The sequence below is a fragment of the Diprion similis genome, chromosome 5, assembly GCF_021155765.1.
Source record: "Diprion similis isolate iyDipSimi1 chromosome 5, iyDipSimi1.1, whole genome shotgun sequence".
NCBI lineage: Eukaryota > Metazoa > Arthropoda > Insecta > Hymenoptera > Diprionidae > Diprion > Diprion similis.
Genome location: NC_060109.1, coordinates 5709319 through 5728062, shown reverse-complemented (window position 1 = coordinate 5728062; position 18744 = coordinate 5709319). Strand labels below are relative to the sequence as shown.

Genomic DNA, 18744 nt, shown 5'->3' with positions numbered 1-18744 from the left:
TTATATACAATTTGAGAAAATAATCCAGTGATTGATAAATACGTTTCGAAGGATGTAATTGCAATTCAAGACGCAATGCAAGTGGCTGGGATTCATGGTAGATACAAAAGCTTAGTAACTGATTTAATATTAATGATATTAAATATATTTTAGTATACTATGATTAACAACATAAAATTAAAAATTTTGGATATTTTTTCCCAAGAGCTTTGCTTTTTGATTGAATCACTACAATCTTTTAAGCTGGTGTTTAGTAGAGATATGGCTATTGTTTGACTTAGTCAATTAGAATCTCTTCAACATTTCTTCCTTCGATATCTTCTCATTCCACGTCAAGATCTAAGTTATTGTAGAATCGGAATTCCAATATTCCTGAATTATTTCTGTGTCAATAATTACTGTGATCATTTGCCATGATATTGAATTTTATAAATTTGAAACATTCATACCTAATCGGTAAAGTGTGAACAAATGAGCAAGAAATCAATCACATTTCCCGTTTCAGCATATTTTTAAATAAATGTCGATACCGGAAATCTGTAGAAAAAATCAGTTTAACCTCAAAGTGCTTATAATTAAATCGAATTTTATATTAACGAATCCTACATTTCATTTATTTATACGTAGCAAAAGTATACTTGCTTTTGTATTAATAATAATCCATCTATTATGTGAAATTACTGTTATCAGTTGTTGTTTTGTCTATCGACCGGTTCAGCGTTGCGCTTGTGCTATACCACGCGATATGCTTATAGATTTTTGCATAGGTTGAAAATCCAGACGTATGAACATTGTTCACTCGACTTTTGTAACAGCGCATGCGCTATGGCTTCTACATTCTGCTTATGGCTTCTGGAGTCTTATGTGCTTCCACCTTAAGCAGTAATGTCTATTGATTATATTTATGGGTGGAGTTTTGGTTTTAAGATGTGCAAAAAAGAAACGTGTCTTGTTTGAGATACGTAACATTATTGCCTGGGTCTTGTAGAACCTTTTTGATATTGGCAGACAGTCCATTAATACATGTGATTGCACATCTGATTTTGTATTTTTTTTCCTCATTTTCCCACTCTACCTGTCATACAATTTTTTTGTTTAACCATTGCTGAAAACATTAAGGTCTATGAGTTTCAAATTCTTTCCTCTGAATCGAGGATGAGAAAAATGTATACATCTGTCAAATAATCCTATTGCAACAGATTTTTTGTGCTGAAAAAATGTCTTGAAATATATTGTCTGTAACGTCCTAACCGACTGTCTTCGTGGAACCAATCCAGTAATACGTTCTCATTATCCTCAATGTCTGAAATATGTAGAAAACTGATCCTTAACTCATGTGTGAACTGTATACGTGGGTGGAACTTGTTAAATTTTCTCAAAAGTGATTTAATATTATCTTTATCTATACAAGTGATGATATCATCTGCATATCTGTACGTCATGAAAAATCCAGATGAACGGCAAAGAAGGGCCATGCTCCTCTGCGAGGCAGAGCCGTCACCTGAGACGGTCTAGCGCTAATTAAGCGGACGGTGAGTAGTAATACCGACGATGAGGTCATATTCCGCTGTAAAGTCGGAGATGGAAATCGAGCTACCTATTTATCGACTAAAAGTTCAGCCTTACCGACAGTTTTATCAGCAGAAGGTCAAAATCTTGCTGCTTTACCGACAATTTTATCGTCTGAAAGTCAAAATCATGCGGCTTTACTATCAGTCTCGCTGTCATCCCCTTTACCGACGGTCAAGGTGTAGCGAAGACGCAAACCCTTCTGTTCCTCGTGCGATCAGCGTGTACCCATCTCAGGATTGTTCCGGTCAACCTTAAGCGGCTTGCGGTGTGATATTTTACACCCAACATTTCACAATTGATAATTCCGAGAATTGTTTTCGTTAACCCAATATCAACCTCGTGACATTTTTTTCTCGTAAGGTGCTTGTGAGGTCCAAAGACCAGTATGATATAAATCACGTGACAATCAACGATTAATAGTTCTGAGAATAACTGGGGTGAACCACGTGACATTCCGCTCCCACGATATCAAATCACGTAACGTTCGTTCCGAGTCCAAAGTCCGGGTGATATCAACCGCGTGACATTCCTATCAAAAAAACTACTGAGTGCAAAGTCTGAAGTGACATAGAACGCGTTATGTTCTTATCAAAAGTCCAGCGTCCGATGTGATATCAACCACGTAATGTCTTTACTCCCCACCAAGTGCCTGTCCAGGACTCTTATATAACGAAAGTAGCAGTAGTATGCCGGTTCTGGACCACCGCGTGTGCGTGTGTCCGTGTGAGGTGTGCGTGCGTCCGTGTGACCGGCCTAAGCTGACTTAACGTGGATATGCCGGTTCTGGACCAACGCGTGTGTGACCGTGTGAGGTGTGTGTATCCGTGTGAGGTGTGTGAGGTGTGTGTGTGTGTGTGTGTGTGTGTGTGACGGTGGTTCTCAACCCGTGGTTCTCAACCCCCGTGAGTGTTATCATCAGTGGGTGATTACCATCGCAGTGCGTGTGATTACCATCAGAGAGTGCAATGGTAAGTAGAACTCCGTTCAGATGCTCGATCACGTCTGGCCAGCTGCCCAATTAATACGCCGAGGCGGATTTTAACTTCCACATAAACCTGTCGTCCAAAATTACCTTGTTTTCGCGAAAAACTTACAATGTCGCCCGAGTAACCCCTTCGCATAAACCTGTCGGTTTTTCGCGATTTAGCGCATCCCAAAATAACACGATCCCCAAGATCCCCCCACCCCAACATTATCGTTCTATAAAAGCAGTTCGCCAGCAAAAATCCGCAGTCATAAAATCTCTTCCATCATGTCAGACTTCCATCTGAACAACAACGTCGGTGTAGTTGCGGCCCAACTCGACTGGACCGACCTTAAACGGCTAACCGGCGAGCCTCTGCGAGAACACTTTGCCCAGCAGTGGGCTCGAGTTCGTTGCGGCACAGTTAGTGCCGTCCGTGGAAAAAATGTACCAGGCTACATTTGCCTGCGATGTTTCGTCGTCCAGTGAGTATACACAACGCCTTAAAATCATCTACCATCAAAATCGCTTACAAAACATCACTTTTTGCAGCGCCAACATAGAACACTTCGACAATAATGTGCTATTCCACATCTCGTTCGTGAAACCTGACTCGTTCACGTGTCGAGTTTGTGGAGATAGCTTATTCGAAACAACCCGGCCAACAGAGGGTTGTACCAAGTGCGAAGAACTGATGGTCAAATTGAAACATGTTGCTGAAAGTATTAATTTTTACTTTCAATTCAACGTCGGAACACGCCTCCAACACCGCACTCGCACATTCCCTGATTATATAATGACTGCAGTATCATTTCCGGCCTCATGCTCAAAGGCCATCAACTTCCGCCTCCTAATAGTCGATTACCCTGTCATTAATTTTCGCAAAATGCAGGTTTATAATTAGTCATTTATATGCTCTTCTTCCATATGCAACAGAATTGCATTGTATGCAGAACGTTCTCAAGTGAGTTATTGCTCACAGCCCATCATTGTTTCATACTCCCACCACCATTTTTCCCTGTATATAAAAACTTCATCATACACCGCCTGAAGTCACATTCACTCCGCAAGCTGAATGGTCTCCACGCAAGCTGAACAATCTACACGCAATGGCTGAACTGCAAGAATTGGTAAATATACACCGCGCCGTCGACGTTGATCGCATTCTAACCAATGAATTATATTTTGTCACAGACAAACTTACTCGATGAGCCACCAACCGCGTCGAGCAACTCATTTTTCGGAGACTTTGGTTTAAGTCAACTGCTACCCGAATGGAATGTATTACCGGAGAACGAGCCGAAGACTGGTATTCCCGAATCCATCAAACTACTCACCGACACACATTCCTGTTCTCTCAACAACGACGTCGGCAACGGAGAGGTAACCGTCCAAATTAAAATCTACAATACCAAGGATATTCTACGAACTGACAAGACTGACTGGTGGCGAACCACTCTGTCCAACATGCAGTTCACAACCAACCGAAGCTCTGCCGAATATCAGCTTTTGGGTGACCTGACTGCGAAAGTCATCTCCCGAATCCGCAAACTCCCCGGCAGCAAACCTGAACGCAAACGCCGAATCACTCAAAAAAACAAATTTAAACCTTATTGATAAAAAAATGTATAGATTAAATAAACAACTTTATTAAAAATATGATCAATTTTTTATTTTTTAGTGCACATTTATTTCATTCATCGAAATTACTTTTGTCCTGATATTCATTGTACCACAGTCTCATGAGTTGCACGTTTTCAAACGCACAAATCCCTGCATAAAAGCTGCAATCAACAATCTTCTTGTCGTAGGATTTCCTGAACATTCCAATCGCTGGACAGCCCAGTTCCATCATATCCACCGCATTCAAATTTTCTGCATATTCCGCCAACCAACGAATTTTTTCCAATCCCTTGACAAGCACCAACGGCGTTCTGCCCAGGTGATCGCGCATAATCCTCCTCAAGTTGCCGTAAGTTGTAAAACCATCAGTCCACTGGAATCCATGATGATTATGCGTAAGATACTTCACTTGATGGCGCAGTTCATTCGACAACAGGTTCCAGGCGTATGGATCTCGAAATATGTAATGGCTCATAGTCTTTGCTACGTTCTCATAAAATGCGACTTCTTTTATCACGAATTCATTCCCAACGCCGATAAATCCCTGCACATCCACGAACATACAATCCATTACAGCAATTTTCGAACAACGTTCATTAGAAGTGTGTACTCGACGATTCGATCGTGCAGTATGAGACAATATGCAGCCGTACCATCCTCTATATCCGTTTCGCTCTCAAATTCTATTCGTATGTCAACTGTAGCACTTTTTATAGATTCATTTTGTCGCGAACAATCTATCACTATTATTGGTGCATCCTTGATGTAAGTTTGCATATCCAGAATGGGTCTATACACAGTTCCATAATACGAATTCTGGAACTTAGCATACATATCGTACAGTAGAGCAAATTGTTCATTTTTACAACTTACGTTTAGATTTTCATATGGATATGAATCACTGTTCAGAAATAGCTTAACGTTGCGTAAATCGCAATGGTCGAAATAACTCGCATGATTCTTCACGTTTTCCTTCCGATTTCTTTGCAATGCAAATATCACATATCTTGGTTTTTCCAGTTGCGTTGCTATTTTGATGGGCCAAACTTGCATTTTAGATTTCGGTAAATTGGGATATTCGTGCAACGACCAAGATCTGAAGCACATCTGTATCGGTTGATTTTTCTCCAATATTCTTAATAGCGACAGCTTTTCAACATCCGATGGCACCACATGCGGTATTCTCCTTTATAATTTTGTTATTTCCGAACGCATGTCTTCCGCAGCCGCACCAGTTTTGTAGCAATTTTTATCAGTTCTGCTTCGTATGATAATGAGCTCATGTCGAGCGTTGGCAACAATTTTCTTATAATCTTCTGCGAAACCCAGCACGGTATTCAACGGAATACACAGGCTGAAATCACCCGTGTGGTGGTTGCTTTTATATCCACCATCCTTCCATCCAAATATTTCCATGGCATTTTTCTTACTCTGATCCAGCGAAATATAATTTTTCAACGTTGATGTTATTCCGACATTCTTACAACGATCAATTTCTACACTATTCAATTCGTAGCGTATTTCATCGAAGAAAAAACACGGAAAGTTTTTTTCCAGCTCAAAATCAATTTGATAATTTCTCGCACCCGCAACAATTTTGAAAGCTTTTCCCTGAATGTAGATGAAACTCTCACTTGGCAGCACACACAAATCCTGCTGTTGTATCAAAATGCGTATCTCGTCGTTATTGTTGTAGGAGGAATTTGCATACGGATTATGTGAATGCACGATCGCCTGGTTGATGCTGTTGTCGTAGACCGGCGATGCATCGATTCTCAGGATGTTAGACATCATTTTCGAAGTTTAAACCCCAGCGAAATCAAAATCTTCTTGCTTTTTGAAGTAAGCAAACGTTCGGAATTTAGTGACCCTTTTGTATCCCTCGGCGATTCAGTACTGACCGAAACAGTGCTGGATGCTTGATTATATGCGTTGTTGAATGTTAGCATTTTCAATCTTCTTTTAAGTGAAGTCGTATAGTGATTTCTTCCCCTCTGAAATTGACCGGTGCTCCGCTCTGGTCAACTATACTCAGCGTTATATTGTCAATCACGCGAACACTCACCGGCATGTAGATGATGCTCCGGGGCGATTCCGAAATTTTATAACCTGGTGGAACGTCTGGGAAAAATTCGTGTATCGTGTGAGCCTGCGAACTATTGCTGAATGCGCCATATGTTACGCTACACTCCACTTTAATGGAATTAACTTTAGATATTTTTATCGGGTTTGTCGACTCGTGCCATTCCCCTGCTTTACGTATCTCACCATCATCAAACCCTCACAATGGCGCTATCGAGTTACCATCCGAGAAATCGATGTCCCATCTACACCAAACTTCCGATTCAAGTGTATTATTTTTGGCTCGAATTATTATGTTTGGTCCTTCGACCACCTTTTTACCAGCGCTAACATTTTGTGAAACATCAATCACGTATTCCATATGTTTTTGCAGATATTTGTTGACATCCTCAATGGTATATGACCCCGTCGGTATAGTAATTCGATTATTGTAATTATAACCCAAGCTGTTGCATGTTTCATCAATGTTGGGTATTGAATTGTATGATTGAAACGTGACCAGTCCCATTGAATACGATTTGCGGTGATTTAGAATTATCGGTGGAAAGTAATTCGCACTAAGGGTCGATGTATTACCCGTTAACGTGAAGGTTATAGACATTATTCCTTCGCTGCGAGAAATTTCAAACACAACTCTCCGCAATTGGATGCGTTGTCGGACTGATGCCTGTCATGATTGTACCAGATAACATTCCTTCCACCGAAGTATCGCACAACTTCGTTCGGCGGTGGTAAATTGCCAAAACTGTCGTAAGAATACACGTTGTGTCCAATTTTTTTATAAGCCACCCAATGTGTCCCCAATTCCGCATCACTATCTAAATTTATAATTCCGCTCTCGCGAACTCTGATTCGATTCGGTAAATTGTTCCGCATGAAAATACCCCGGAAATGTGATATTTCCATCTTTTTGGCAAATTTCCACAGTTTACGGTCTGTAGTAACCTCTTGCGGAAGTTTCACATTTTGGAGTTTTTTTTTAGCTTGTTGGTTGATTCCAAGAATAGCCCCCATCCTTTCTTGTAAGGTGCTAAATGAAGTCCCCTACCACGTCCACCCAATGCGATAGCCTCCATTGTCTTATTGTGACGTTCGTTTTCTTCCAATTCTTTAGCCGCGCCCGACGCATCATTCACCGCTTTAGCGATGCCGGCCGCCCCACCTGCCAACGATCCCGCGACTGATAGCCCCGCGAATATGGGTATTAATAGCGGTAGAAAACCACCATGCTTTGCAACCTTCAACACTCTGGGCAATTTAATATTCTTCTTATCCCCTCCAATTGCCTGTTTCGCTGCTTTAAGCGCTATGCGTATTACGCTCCCTTTGTCCGTCGGTTTAAACTTTTTCACCACCTGACGTGCGGATGTTATAGCAGCACGTACCGAGGGTTTTCTAATACCCATACCAAGTTTGACTTTAGCACGCATGGTTTTGTTAACTGCTCAACCACACGTTCTGTCCACTTTGCTTCCTTTCACGACTGCGTTGCAACGCTGCCTGAGCCAACCTTTTATCAGCCTCGTGTCTAAATTTTAGATCTTTACATTTCGCATAGGCAATATCATGTTCTCGACAGGCTTTGTCCAACAAATTCACTCCCGTTTGACCGCTGGCAAGACGCTGCTGCAAACGTGTTTCAGGACCGCAGAACTGATAACCCGGTAGATGTAGCTCAATGGGCAAATTATTGATTGCGGTATTTAACATTCCTCGTCCTCTGGGCATGTGTGCTATCAAGCGTCCGAAAAGCAACTGATCAGTATGTATTCGCCCACTGAGACTCATGCAACAACATGAAATTTATAAAACAGTCCGTCACTTTACCAATCAAAAATTTGGACAACGACGTGCAACATGTGTCAAAAATTAATCGCCACGGTAAACTATTACCGACATCCGTAAGAAGAATTATTTGCGGACCGTCGAATTGCGGAAAAACCAACGTAGTTATCAGCCTTCTCATTAATCCCAACGCATTACGTTTCCAGAATGTATACATATATTCCAAGTCTTTGGCACAGCCAAAATATGAATATTTACGCAAGGTCTTGAATCGTGTACCTGGTGTGTCCTATCTTACCTATTCCAACAATTGTGACGTAATTCCGGTGGAGCAATCCAAGCCGAACACGATTTTTATTTTCGATGATATTGCCTGTGATAAGCAGGACGTGGTTAGAGAATATTTCTGCATGGGTCGACATAAATCAGTTGATTGTTTCTATCTGTGTCAAACATACACAAAAATCCCCAAACATCTGATTCGTGACAATGCAAACTTCATAATTCTCTTCAAACAAGACGCTAAGAACTTGCGGCATGTATTCGATGATCATGTGAATACAGATATGAAGTATGCTGAATTTGAAAAATTATGCTCCATCTGCTGGCGTTCGAAGTATGGATTTCTTACGATTGATAAAGATAGTCCTATGAATTCCGGTCGATATCGCAGAGGATTCGATGAATTTATCATAAAAACGTGATGTAACCCGCCTGAGGTTACAGTGTTACGTCTGAATGTGTGCCTACAACATCTTTAAGTATGCTGAAGACAACGAAATCTGAGACCGATTTGAAGCGCAAGATAGTGGAAGCAAGCGCTGCGGTGAGGAAGAAATAACAAGCATTGAAAACTGATAGCCGACAGCGAAGCGATGGAGAGAACTTTTAAACCGATTGTTGAGCCGCTGACTGCTATAGCAAATGCATCTGAGTTCAAAGCGGATGCTATAAAGCCTGAATTGTTTGCTGACAATGATGATGATGAATTGGATAATAGTATGGCTTGGGACTATTACAAACAGACTCCAAACTCAGAATATCGCATACGAAAACCGAGTCAATCGCTTATCAGGAAAGTGTTTTAACGCAGAGGAGGTCTGGAGCAATCTACACCCAATACGCGTGAAAGCAATGATATTGAAGATGACGCAAACTTTACGATTGAGCGAACTATTCCCGTCTTGCGTGAAACGGTTCACACGACGCCAGTCACCGAATCTCATACGGAATCGCCGCGGTCGGCGTTGATGGAGCAGATGGCTGACCCTGATACTTCAACGCATATGGAACGCGCGTTCGAGGAAAACTTTGGCACTTTGGCCAAGAATTATATAATGAATTCAATTCGCGATACGGCAAATACAATGGATTCGGTTTACGGAATTAGATTTGTGAACAATGATGGAGCCCCTGGTTTCATGATTGGTGACTCACCGATTGAATTTGAGCTAGATCATTTTTACGTTAAAAACATGCGATTCAAAACAACTCCGGGTATATTGGAACTCATGTTTAACAAAATCCCCGACGAAGATATTCATACAGATGATGATCTTCGTAAATATCGCGACATCATAGATTCTACAAATGCCCACAAAAAAGGCTATCTAAAATCTGGTCAAGTATGCGGTAATAAATCCTACAAATATCGGAACATTATACGCAAGTTATTTCCAAGTCGCTCGACACTCGGTGAAGGTCTCAACACCAGTAAACATATCGTGCGAAAGAATTCTCGATTAGAGTATACATATTGGGATGATCCAAACGAGTTGGTGGACAGGTTGTGGTTATTGAGTCGTTTCGAGGCTGCCGGTAACACGGCTCACACGAATGAGATTATCTCAATAGTGGAGGAATTACGTGAAGCTAATATTATTGTTCGAAGAATGAGTGGAGAAAAAATACAGCTGGTCAGAGAGCTACAAGCACCGGCTCGTCGTAACTTTAAGCGCCGACGAGTGATCGTGAAAGCCTTTGATGACTTGTGGCAAGCGGATTCGGTCGAAATACGGCAGTATGCCGAAATAAATTGAAATTTCAATTACATTCTAACGGTCATCGACGTGTTATCCAAATTCGCGTGGGCTGTGGCACTGAAAAATAAGAGTGCTCAATCGGTTGTCGACGGATTTAAAGAAGTTATTCAAAGCGGCCGTTCACCTAAGCATCTTCAATCGGACGATGGTAAAGAATTTTTCAATGCCGAATTCAAAAAGTTGATGAAAAAGCACAACATCAACCATTACTCAACCGACAGCGCTATGAAGGCATTGGTCATAGAACGTTGGAATCGCACACTCAAGGATAAAATGTGGCGATCATTCAGCCTGAATGGATCATACAAATGGATTGATAATATACAACAGTTGGTGGTGGAATACAATAAGAGCAAAGATAGTACCACGGGTATGGCACCGATAAAAGTGAATCGTAAAAATGCAAACCAGTTACTCGCAACAGTCTACAGCAACGTTAAACAAGTTAAGCCAGTAAAATATAAAGTAGGAGATTTCGTGAGAGTTAGCAAGTACAAGACGATATTCGCGAAAGGTTACACACCAAATTGGTCGACCGAAATTTTCAAGATTCAAAAAGTACAAAACACAAATCCGCGAACTTATCTTCTGATAGATCAGCAGTCAAACCCAATCCAGGGGGGTTTCTATGAAAAAGAACTGCATTCCGTGAAATATCCCGACGTATATTTAGTGGAGAGAGTTTTGAAGAGGAAAGGTGACAAGGTGTTCGTGAAGTGGTTGGGTCTGGATAAATCACATAAATCTTGGATAAATAAAGACAATGCATTGTAGTCGTTTTATTCACATCGTGTTTATATTTTTTGTTAAATAAATATTATTTCTGTACAGATGGTGTAATTTTTACATGTCCCCAGGGTAACGTGTCTGTACTATCGGGTAGCAAATACCGCTTATCATCGTGATGGCTTAAAGCAAGTTTCAATTGTCGAATTGAATACACTTTATGCAGATTCGAACGAATGATTCGCTGCGTTTTTGAAATACTCTCGTGTTGGTTAAGGCAGTCGAGATAATTTTCGAAAGTTATTTGATTGTTCAATACATTATTTTTCACACCTTTTGCTCTCTTCACGATCTTATTGTCATCCATTCGCGTGTCATACATTTTGGATCGCAATCCGACAAATTCAGTCATTATTTCGCCATTTCTCTCATCCTTCATTAGTCCTACAACTTTTTTGTTAACCTGAGGGATTTTATAAATATTATCCGCAGGATAATCGCTGGTGTCGTATCTGTCAATATTGTTGCGAATGAATTCATAAACGTCGCAAGATTTTATTTCATAAATAAGACTATCCGTATCGGTATACATTAACTTACAATTTGATTTAAACTCTGGTAACATAAAAGAATAATGAAAGTCGTAGACGCAAATTTTGGATAAATCTAGAATGGCCATCCTGGCGTAAATTGGCTTGTTAAATATCACTTCGAGCCTGTTCAGCTGTATCGCAACGAAATTTTCATCGAATATACATCGACTGTTGAAATTTGGTCGCGATATCAGTGCTTTGGCATCGCAACGTCCATGCCATTTTCGCGTTAACTTGACGTCGGAATATTTACGAACATATTCCATCGTTTTACCAAATACCGCGTCGTTCATCAGTTTGTATAGATTCTGTTCGAATTTGTTGGCACTTTTGGCTCTTAACGCCGTGTTCAAATCAATATAACTCTTCAACCATGCTGATTGTTTGAATTTTAATATTCTATGACTTTTACGCAATATCAAACGGTTTTTCACACACTGTTGCAAATTACGATAATGTATAACATAACGTGTCTTGTTCTGCAACGTAGCTAAAAATTTCGGAGTTTTCCCACCGGGGGGTTTTTGATGATTTGGACAAAAGGGTAAGTCTTGATGTAATACGTGAACATTGGTGGGGTATTCTAAATCTACCTTCAATATGTATCCATCATCAGACTCTTCGCCAACGTGCATGAAATCAAAATCATGTACTCGATGCACCCATTCAAAATTCCTACAAGGCAGGTACTGAGACATCGCCCAACCATATAAATTATCTACGTCTAAGTAGAGCAATGATTTGGTTTCCAACTGTGGATTGTAATCTGTCATATATTTATTATTCGCTATACTGTATCGATTCGAGCATTGACTCAATCCTCCACGCAAGCCTCCTTCAATGAACAGCAGCATATCAACGTCCGGGAGTAATTCCAGCTGAATTTTGGTGTTGAAAAGCATGCAATCACAAGTAAAACCGGGTAAGGTACAGTAGTGTGCTGGATCTAGCTTATATATTCGGAGGCAATTATCGCGGAAATTTTGAAAGACGTCTGCAAGGAGCATTACGTCAATTTTCAGATACAAATCACTATACTCGCCCAATGATGTGATATTAAAACTGTGCCAGACGTTCTGTGCATGAGCGTAGTCTTAGTCTTCAATATTTTGGTCGTTCAATACGTTATAAAATGATTCTTTCGAGGGTCATGAGCGTTCGTTCAGTCGGTCAGCTTCGGTCACGTAATCATACGGAAATATCCCTTTGCGGGTTAGAAGATTGAATTGCGAATCTGTGGCGTTGGGGATTTGACATTTTAAATTCGTTAAATCATTGTGCCGCAGGTAAGAACTTAGTTCGGCTAAACTCGAACTCATATGTCGATAAGAATCGATGAATTGAAGTCTTACGGCGAGGCTGTAAAACGTCTGGGTGAATGCTATGTACTTTTCTTTGGTAATTGGTAGAACACTGAGCGAGGATGATTTAATATTAGCCAATTCACCGATTATGAAGTGCGCATCGTAACCACTCAAGTTGTGGAATACACGGGTACGGTGCGATTGAGTTTGTAATTCAGATTACAATTTGAATGTGCAGGCCCGCGATATAGTCCTGTAACATGACAATGATCCTTCACGTGATCATTTAGATGCACAAATTTTAGCTCGCAAATGTGACATACTACAGCGTTTTCGAATTCAATCTGTTGTTGACCAGACAATTGATACATAGATTTCTTTTGATTGAAGTATTCAGCTACCCTGACTGCGATTCCGTGTAATTGATGGGCTAACCATTTCTGATAATCGACACCTCGATAGGAATTGTAGTATGATAGCGACTCATCGTGACTACATTCAAAATAATAACCTACGCTATACGGTACATGTTTATGATATATCTTCGTATTCGATGATTCAGAAGACTGTGAGGAATTCTCCAACAAACACTCAAAATCTGCGTAAACTATGTATGGTACTTGCATTTTGTTTGAGTTATTCTCAAACTTTAACCACTTGTTGGACTGATCTGGAAGCGTGAGTTGCCAAGGTGTATCTGGACTGCAATCAAGCCTGTGCGCGAGCAATTTTGCTTCGGAGTAGAAAAGATGTGAACATCGATTACAAACATGGATTGCATGCGTACGTGCATTCAATTGACGATTGACTAGTCGCGATAAATTTTTAATCCAACAGAAGTGTGTTCTTTCATGGGAGAATTCATCGTCAATGTTTTCATCGTGTAGCATGAGCAAGTTGATGTGTTCGATACTTGGATTTTCATGCCGACTGATGAGTAGTGGTAAGACTTGATGCCGCTTGCCCCGTTTCTCCAGAATATATACATTCACGGAAATATTATTAAGTTTTTCAAATTTCGGAATGTCATTTAATTTTGTAGGGAATTTGATACCAGTGAAATTGAATACTTGATTGTAACGGGGGTAGGAAGTTACTCGATTCGCGTGTGAAGCAGCAGGATGTCGAGCGGATACGCAAGCCCAAGCAAAACAAGCGTTATCGGCATTTTGAACATTAACCACGGCTTTTTTAACCTTAATATCGCTCGGCAAGTCTATCCACATCGCATCTTGACTAATAAATTATCTATACTAATCAAGGCCCAGCCACTATCGCGCTCCTGAAATTCTTCGATTTGAGCTAGTAGAGGTGATGCAACATACTCTTCGTACTATTCCGCCAGATTCGAGGTTGTTTGAAGAGTGACGTTCTTCGTATGGAAGAATTTTGTTTCGGATTTCACATCCAAAACAAAAGTTGCAGATAGCGTGGTGTTGACTTTGAGATGGTGATGCTGGCGAAGCAATGTGTTGAGTTTCTCGAAAATAACGGTGTATGCAGCTGTGAGGAATAGTTTTAGATCGCTGATTCGAAAGTTGGTGATTACCCCGGTGATCAAACGCTTCTCGAACGTAGATTCCAAATCATCCCATTGAATGGCCGGAGCGTCGTGCGAGCCGCCTCGAATTGAAGGGTTTAACACAGCGCGTTGAGACGTCAATTTAACAATGAGAGTCTGAATCTTTCGTTTATCGGCAAAACTGGTGGTTCGATCTCTGTACAAGTCGTTCAGGGTTTTCAGAAGTTTGAGACTAATAGTGTTCCACTGCGAAGCGAGATCTTCATTGGAGTCCGTAGTGAGTCGCTGGTATGCAATGTCTAATTTATCAATTACGGTATGAAAATCGTCGAACCGGTTTGTCATTGTGCATCCAAAAACGTTTCGAAAATTATATGAACAGCTCTCGTGATACAATGTACGATTCAACTCACAGCTACTCTTCGCGCAAAGTATCAGCAATTATGCTATAGTTCTCATTAGCAGCTCTAACGTAAATATATTCATCGACTACGGAGAGATCCTGGTGAAAAAAGTATATTGGTTCCCACTCGATGTCTTTGAATCTGGATATCGCTGATAACTGTAATGGGATGCGTGGTTCGCAACGAGCCGGCTCGTCACATTGCGTGAGCAAGGAAATGTGACACTTGTGACAGTATTGGGGAAAATCAAGTTTTTGCACGTTGATATGAAATATGCAGGTCCTAGAGATCGCGACCGGATTGAATGATCACATATGACTTGTTTATAGCACTGATGGCACACGTTCAGAAAAATTGGTGGATGAAAGAATCGATCACCACCTTGATATATATCACAGGCGTAGAACTGATAGGCAACGAACTTGTAGTAATACACTGTGCGGATGCGAGATAGCAGTGCAGCATTTTATATCGTGGTGAGGAGTGGTGGGGGAAGCCTTTTAGCGGTAGCAGAAGTGTTGTATAATTGCTGACTGCAAGACAATGTATTGACATTGAGTGGCCTCTGAGCTTGAGGCCGGAAATGATACTGCAGACATTATATTTTCAGGGGAATGTGTGGAGGCGTGTTCCTATGTTGCATTAAAACAGAAAGTTGATACTTTCGACAATATGTTTTAATTTCGTCATCACTTCGTCGCACTTGGTACAACCCTCTGTTGACCGGGTTGTTTCGAATAAGCTGTCTCCACAAACTCGACACGTAAACGAGTCGGGTTTAACATATGAGATGTGGAATAGTACATTGTTGTGAAATTGGGATATGTCGAAACTGAAAAAATTATATGAGTTAACAATTTTGATGACAGATGATTTGAAGGTGTTGTTTTTACTCACTGGGCGATGAAACAGCGCGGGCAAATGTAGCCCGGTACATATGCTAACAACGCTAACAGTGTCGCAACGAACTCGAGCCCACTGTTGGGCAAAGTGTTGTCGCAGGGGCTCGCGGGTTAGCCGATCGGTCCAGTCGAGTTGGGTCGCAACTACCCGGACGTTGGTGTTCAGATGGAAGTCTAACATAATGAAAGATTTTGCAACTGCGGATTTTTGCTGGAAAACTGCTTTTATATGATGTTAATGTTGCGGTGGGGCGAAAAAATCTGAGGGATCGTGTTATTTTTGAATGTGCTAAATCGCAAAAAAACGACAGAATTATGCGGAGAGGCCCCCGGGGTGTATTAATTGGGCAGCTGGCCAGGGTTCTACTTACCATTGCACTCACTGATGGTAATCACCCACTGATGGTAACACTCATGGAGGTTGAGAACCGCGGGTTGAGAACCACAGGTTGAGAACCACGGACACACACACACACACACCTCACACGGACACACACGCGTTGGTCCAGAACCGGCATATCCACGTTAAGTCAGATTAGGCCGGTCACACGGACGCACGCACACCTCACACGGACACACGCACACCGCTCGCCCTATGAAAACAATTATCATCACTGAAAACCGATTTTTCAAGTTTAAACCTGTCAAGGGCACGTGAAAAGTAAAAAAGACGAATCCCGCGAAATGTTTGAAATTGATCAACATTATGGAACCTGTGTACAAAATTTTGGACAAATCATCTCCAACGGAAATTCATAAATGGATTACATTTGAGATGCAAAATATCCGACTTCTAAACAAAATACTGCGAAAGGCTTCAACGATAGGTGAGAAAACAAAAAGTATCACAACGATCGGACTCTTCAAATCGCTGGCGCGAAAATTCAAACGTCTGCAGAGAATGGGTGACGGTACGCGGAAACAAAGAGGAAGCGATTGCGTTCACTGGGAAAAATTGGAATCCGCTTTTGAGGGAAGAATACGAATATTGGATCCCTCACCAATATGGAACATAAAGACGTGGAGAGGTTTCTAGAAGTCGCAAAGTTACTTCCTGTGATAAGACTGAAAAATGCTTTGAAGCAAACCAGGAGCCAGAAAATTAACGCTATCCTGGCTCGTAAATTCGAAGTAAAGAAGGATGATCACACAGTAGAAGAAAACAAATTCTTCAATACAAGAAGCGAAATCATCCTCGAAACAACGGATATTAACGAATGTTTCATCGAAAATATAACAAACCGTTTGTTAACAAAGTTGAAAGATTTCCAGGAAAAGGATTCAGGCTGGTCTTCACTTGAAATTATAAATCTTGCTGTCAACACTAACAAGTATACGCCACTACAAGGTGGTCTGTGTACCTACACCCTGTGACCAAAGCACATAAGAGATACGAGAGCTGTGGTCAACATTCAAAACAACGACCTTACTGCTTTCTTTGGTCGGTCACCGCAGCTCTCTTCCAAGCCAACAACAACAATCCTAACGTAACCAGCTTGTATCCACATTTCAACTCAGTGCTACGGTATGATGGTGCAAACTTTTCTATCTCTCTTGACAAAAATACCATTTTGAAATTTGAAAAATCCAACGGACTTTCCATCAATGTTTATGGTATAGACCGAACGAATTCCCCAAAAGCCTCATTTACTTTCCGATCACCGTCAGGACCGTAGATTAAGTTTAGCTTCAGCTAGTGAATCAGGACGGAGACTTGGTTGATTTTCGTGTTGAAGTTGTAACTGTGAGACAACACATCAAATTGCAAAATGCGAAGAGTATCGATTATAACAGACAGCCATAGAGTAGGTATATCAGTAAGTTGACAATCCGTAAGGTGGCTTGAAACCTTACAAATTGAATTGTCTACACGTCAAATCCAAAAGCCAAACTCCATGGTTGCAACGCAATTTCCACGGTGTATCTTGGAGTTGTGAAAATATACCGTTCGAGAAAGTGGAATGGACAATTGATTACGAGCTGTGCAGAACGCGCAGGATGTATGTGAAAGGAAAAGAAGACGAGATTGGCTGCTTAAAATTCTACGCAAACTTCAAAACATCGATTTGCTGGATTTGGGCTGTCCATCGCTTCAAACCATTCAAAAAACTTCGGCTGTTCATATACGATGTGACAAGCACACAATACCCAACGTAAACTGCGCAGCTCAAAACGTCGTGTTACTTCGAAATTAGTGACTGAATCACCACGTTGTACGTATGGTGACTGTGTGCTATTTGTGCTAATGCGCAGAAGCATCTACAAGAACAATTCCGCATTCCTGGCGAAGATATCATGCTGGTTATGATACTGTTGAACAAAATTATCGTACTGACGTTATAAAGTAATTTCTGCTTTAACATAAAAAAAATTCTAAATAAAGCTCTTTTTTTAATATTCATCAAGTTGTTTCACACCTTCAACTTAGCTCCAAAAAAAAAATGTCTAAGCAGCTTGATTCTGTCGATTGTCACATCAGAGCTAATAAAGGTGTTCAAAATAGCTCTTGATTAGGCCATTACAAGGTAACAAAATTTGCTGGGTCAAAGGTAGACAGAATAGCTTAATACTGACTGACAAATACATATAATTTTAATCGTTTTATTCAAAATTAAACTTAGTACTATTTCAAGGTATAACATGTGTGTGCGTATGTGATACTTACATTGCACGTAAACGAATTCGAGTTGATAACATGGCCCAACCAAGCGCCGCAGCCGCAACCGAGTGTCATTATTTGCTGCCAACTATTTTGTCACCAAATTTCGTCTCAACTTGACGAATTCCGCTGTACTCGAAGTAGGCTTCAAAGTCCGAAATATTTTTCAACGGGAGAAATGTCTCCAGTCGTGCGCCCTCATTTAATTTTGAGAAATCTATGATTGTTACTGTCAATTCGTGTTTGCTCAAATTTTTTTGTGAGTTGATTTAGTTCAGATCTGATTTGAAGTAGATGCTTCACTTCCTTAATGTTCTTGATGAACAGGTCTAGTCGCTTATGAATTTGCGTTGTTGTTGCGGAGCACTTTTCATTTGCAGGAAGAACAGCTTCAGACTAACGACGAAGTTTTCACTTCTGACTTTTACAACATTCCCACCACCTGCATTTGAAACTTGATGGGGATAGAGAATATCACGTGGTTGATAACGCATCAGACCTTGGTTCTCATAAACAGTTCTTGGTCACAGGAAAAAAATGTCACGTGGTCAATATCGTGTGAATAG

At 40.8% G+C, this 18744-nt stretch overlaps 2 protein-coding genes across 2 annotated transcripts; both read right to left on the bottom strand.

The window, feature by feature from the left end:
• Positions 1 to 4729: 4729 nt before the first annotated feature.
• LOC124406236 lies at positions 4730 to 5266 on the bottom strand. The gene has a single exon (XM_046881589.1). It carries the CDS (start codon positions 5264 to 5266, stop codon positions 4730 to 4732), a length of 537 nt encoding a protein of 178 aa, XP_046737545.1.
• Positions 5267 to 12535: 7269 nt separating this feature from the next.
• Positions 12536 to 13917, bottom strand: LOC124406235. The gene is made up of 5 exons (XM_046881588.1): positions 13762 to 13917; positions 13479 to 13662; positions 13015 to 13424; positions 12928 to 12944; positions 12536 to 12860 (listed from the first exon to the last, which is right to left on the bottom strand). The coding sequence occupies exons 1-5, from the start codon at positions 13915 to 13917 to the stop codon at positions 12536 to 12538; spliced, it is 1092 nt and encodes a 363-aa protein (XP_046737544.1).
• Between the last annotated feature and the right edge of the window lie 4827 nt (positions 13918 to 18744).

What these genes read in the sequence shown, in the direction of transcription:
- LOC124406235 (XM_046881588.1), bottom strand. Translation starts at nt 13,917, where the DNA reads ATGTGGATAGACTTGCCGAGCGATATTAAGGTTAAAAAAGCCGTGGTT. An exon ending in CCTACCCCCGTTACAATCAA is followed by an intron (nt 13,663 to 13,761) that starts GTATTCAATTTC and finishes TATATTCTGGAG; the next exon opens with AAACGGGGCAAGCGGCATCA. An exon ending in CAATCGTCAATTGAATGCAC is followed by an intron (nt 13,425 to 13,478) that starts GTACGCATGCAA and finishes TCTACTCCGAAG; the next exon opens with CAAAATTGCTCGCGCACAGG.
- LOC124406236 (XM_046881589.1), bottom strand. Translation starts at nt 5,266, where the DNA reads ATGTGCTTCAGATCTTGGTCGTTGCACGAATATCCCAATTTACCGAAA.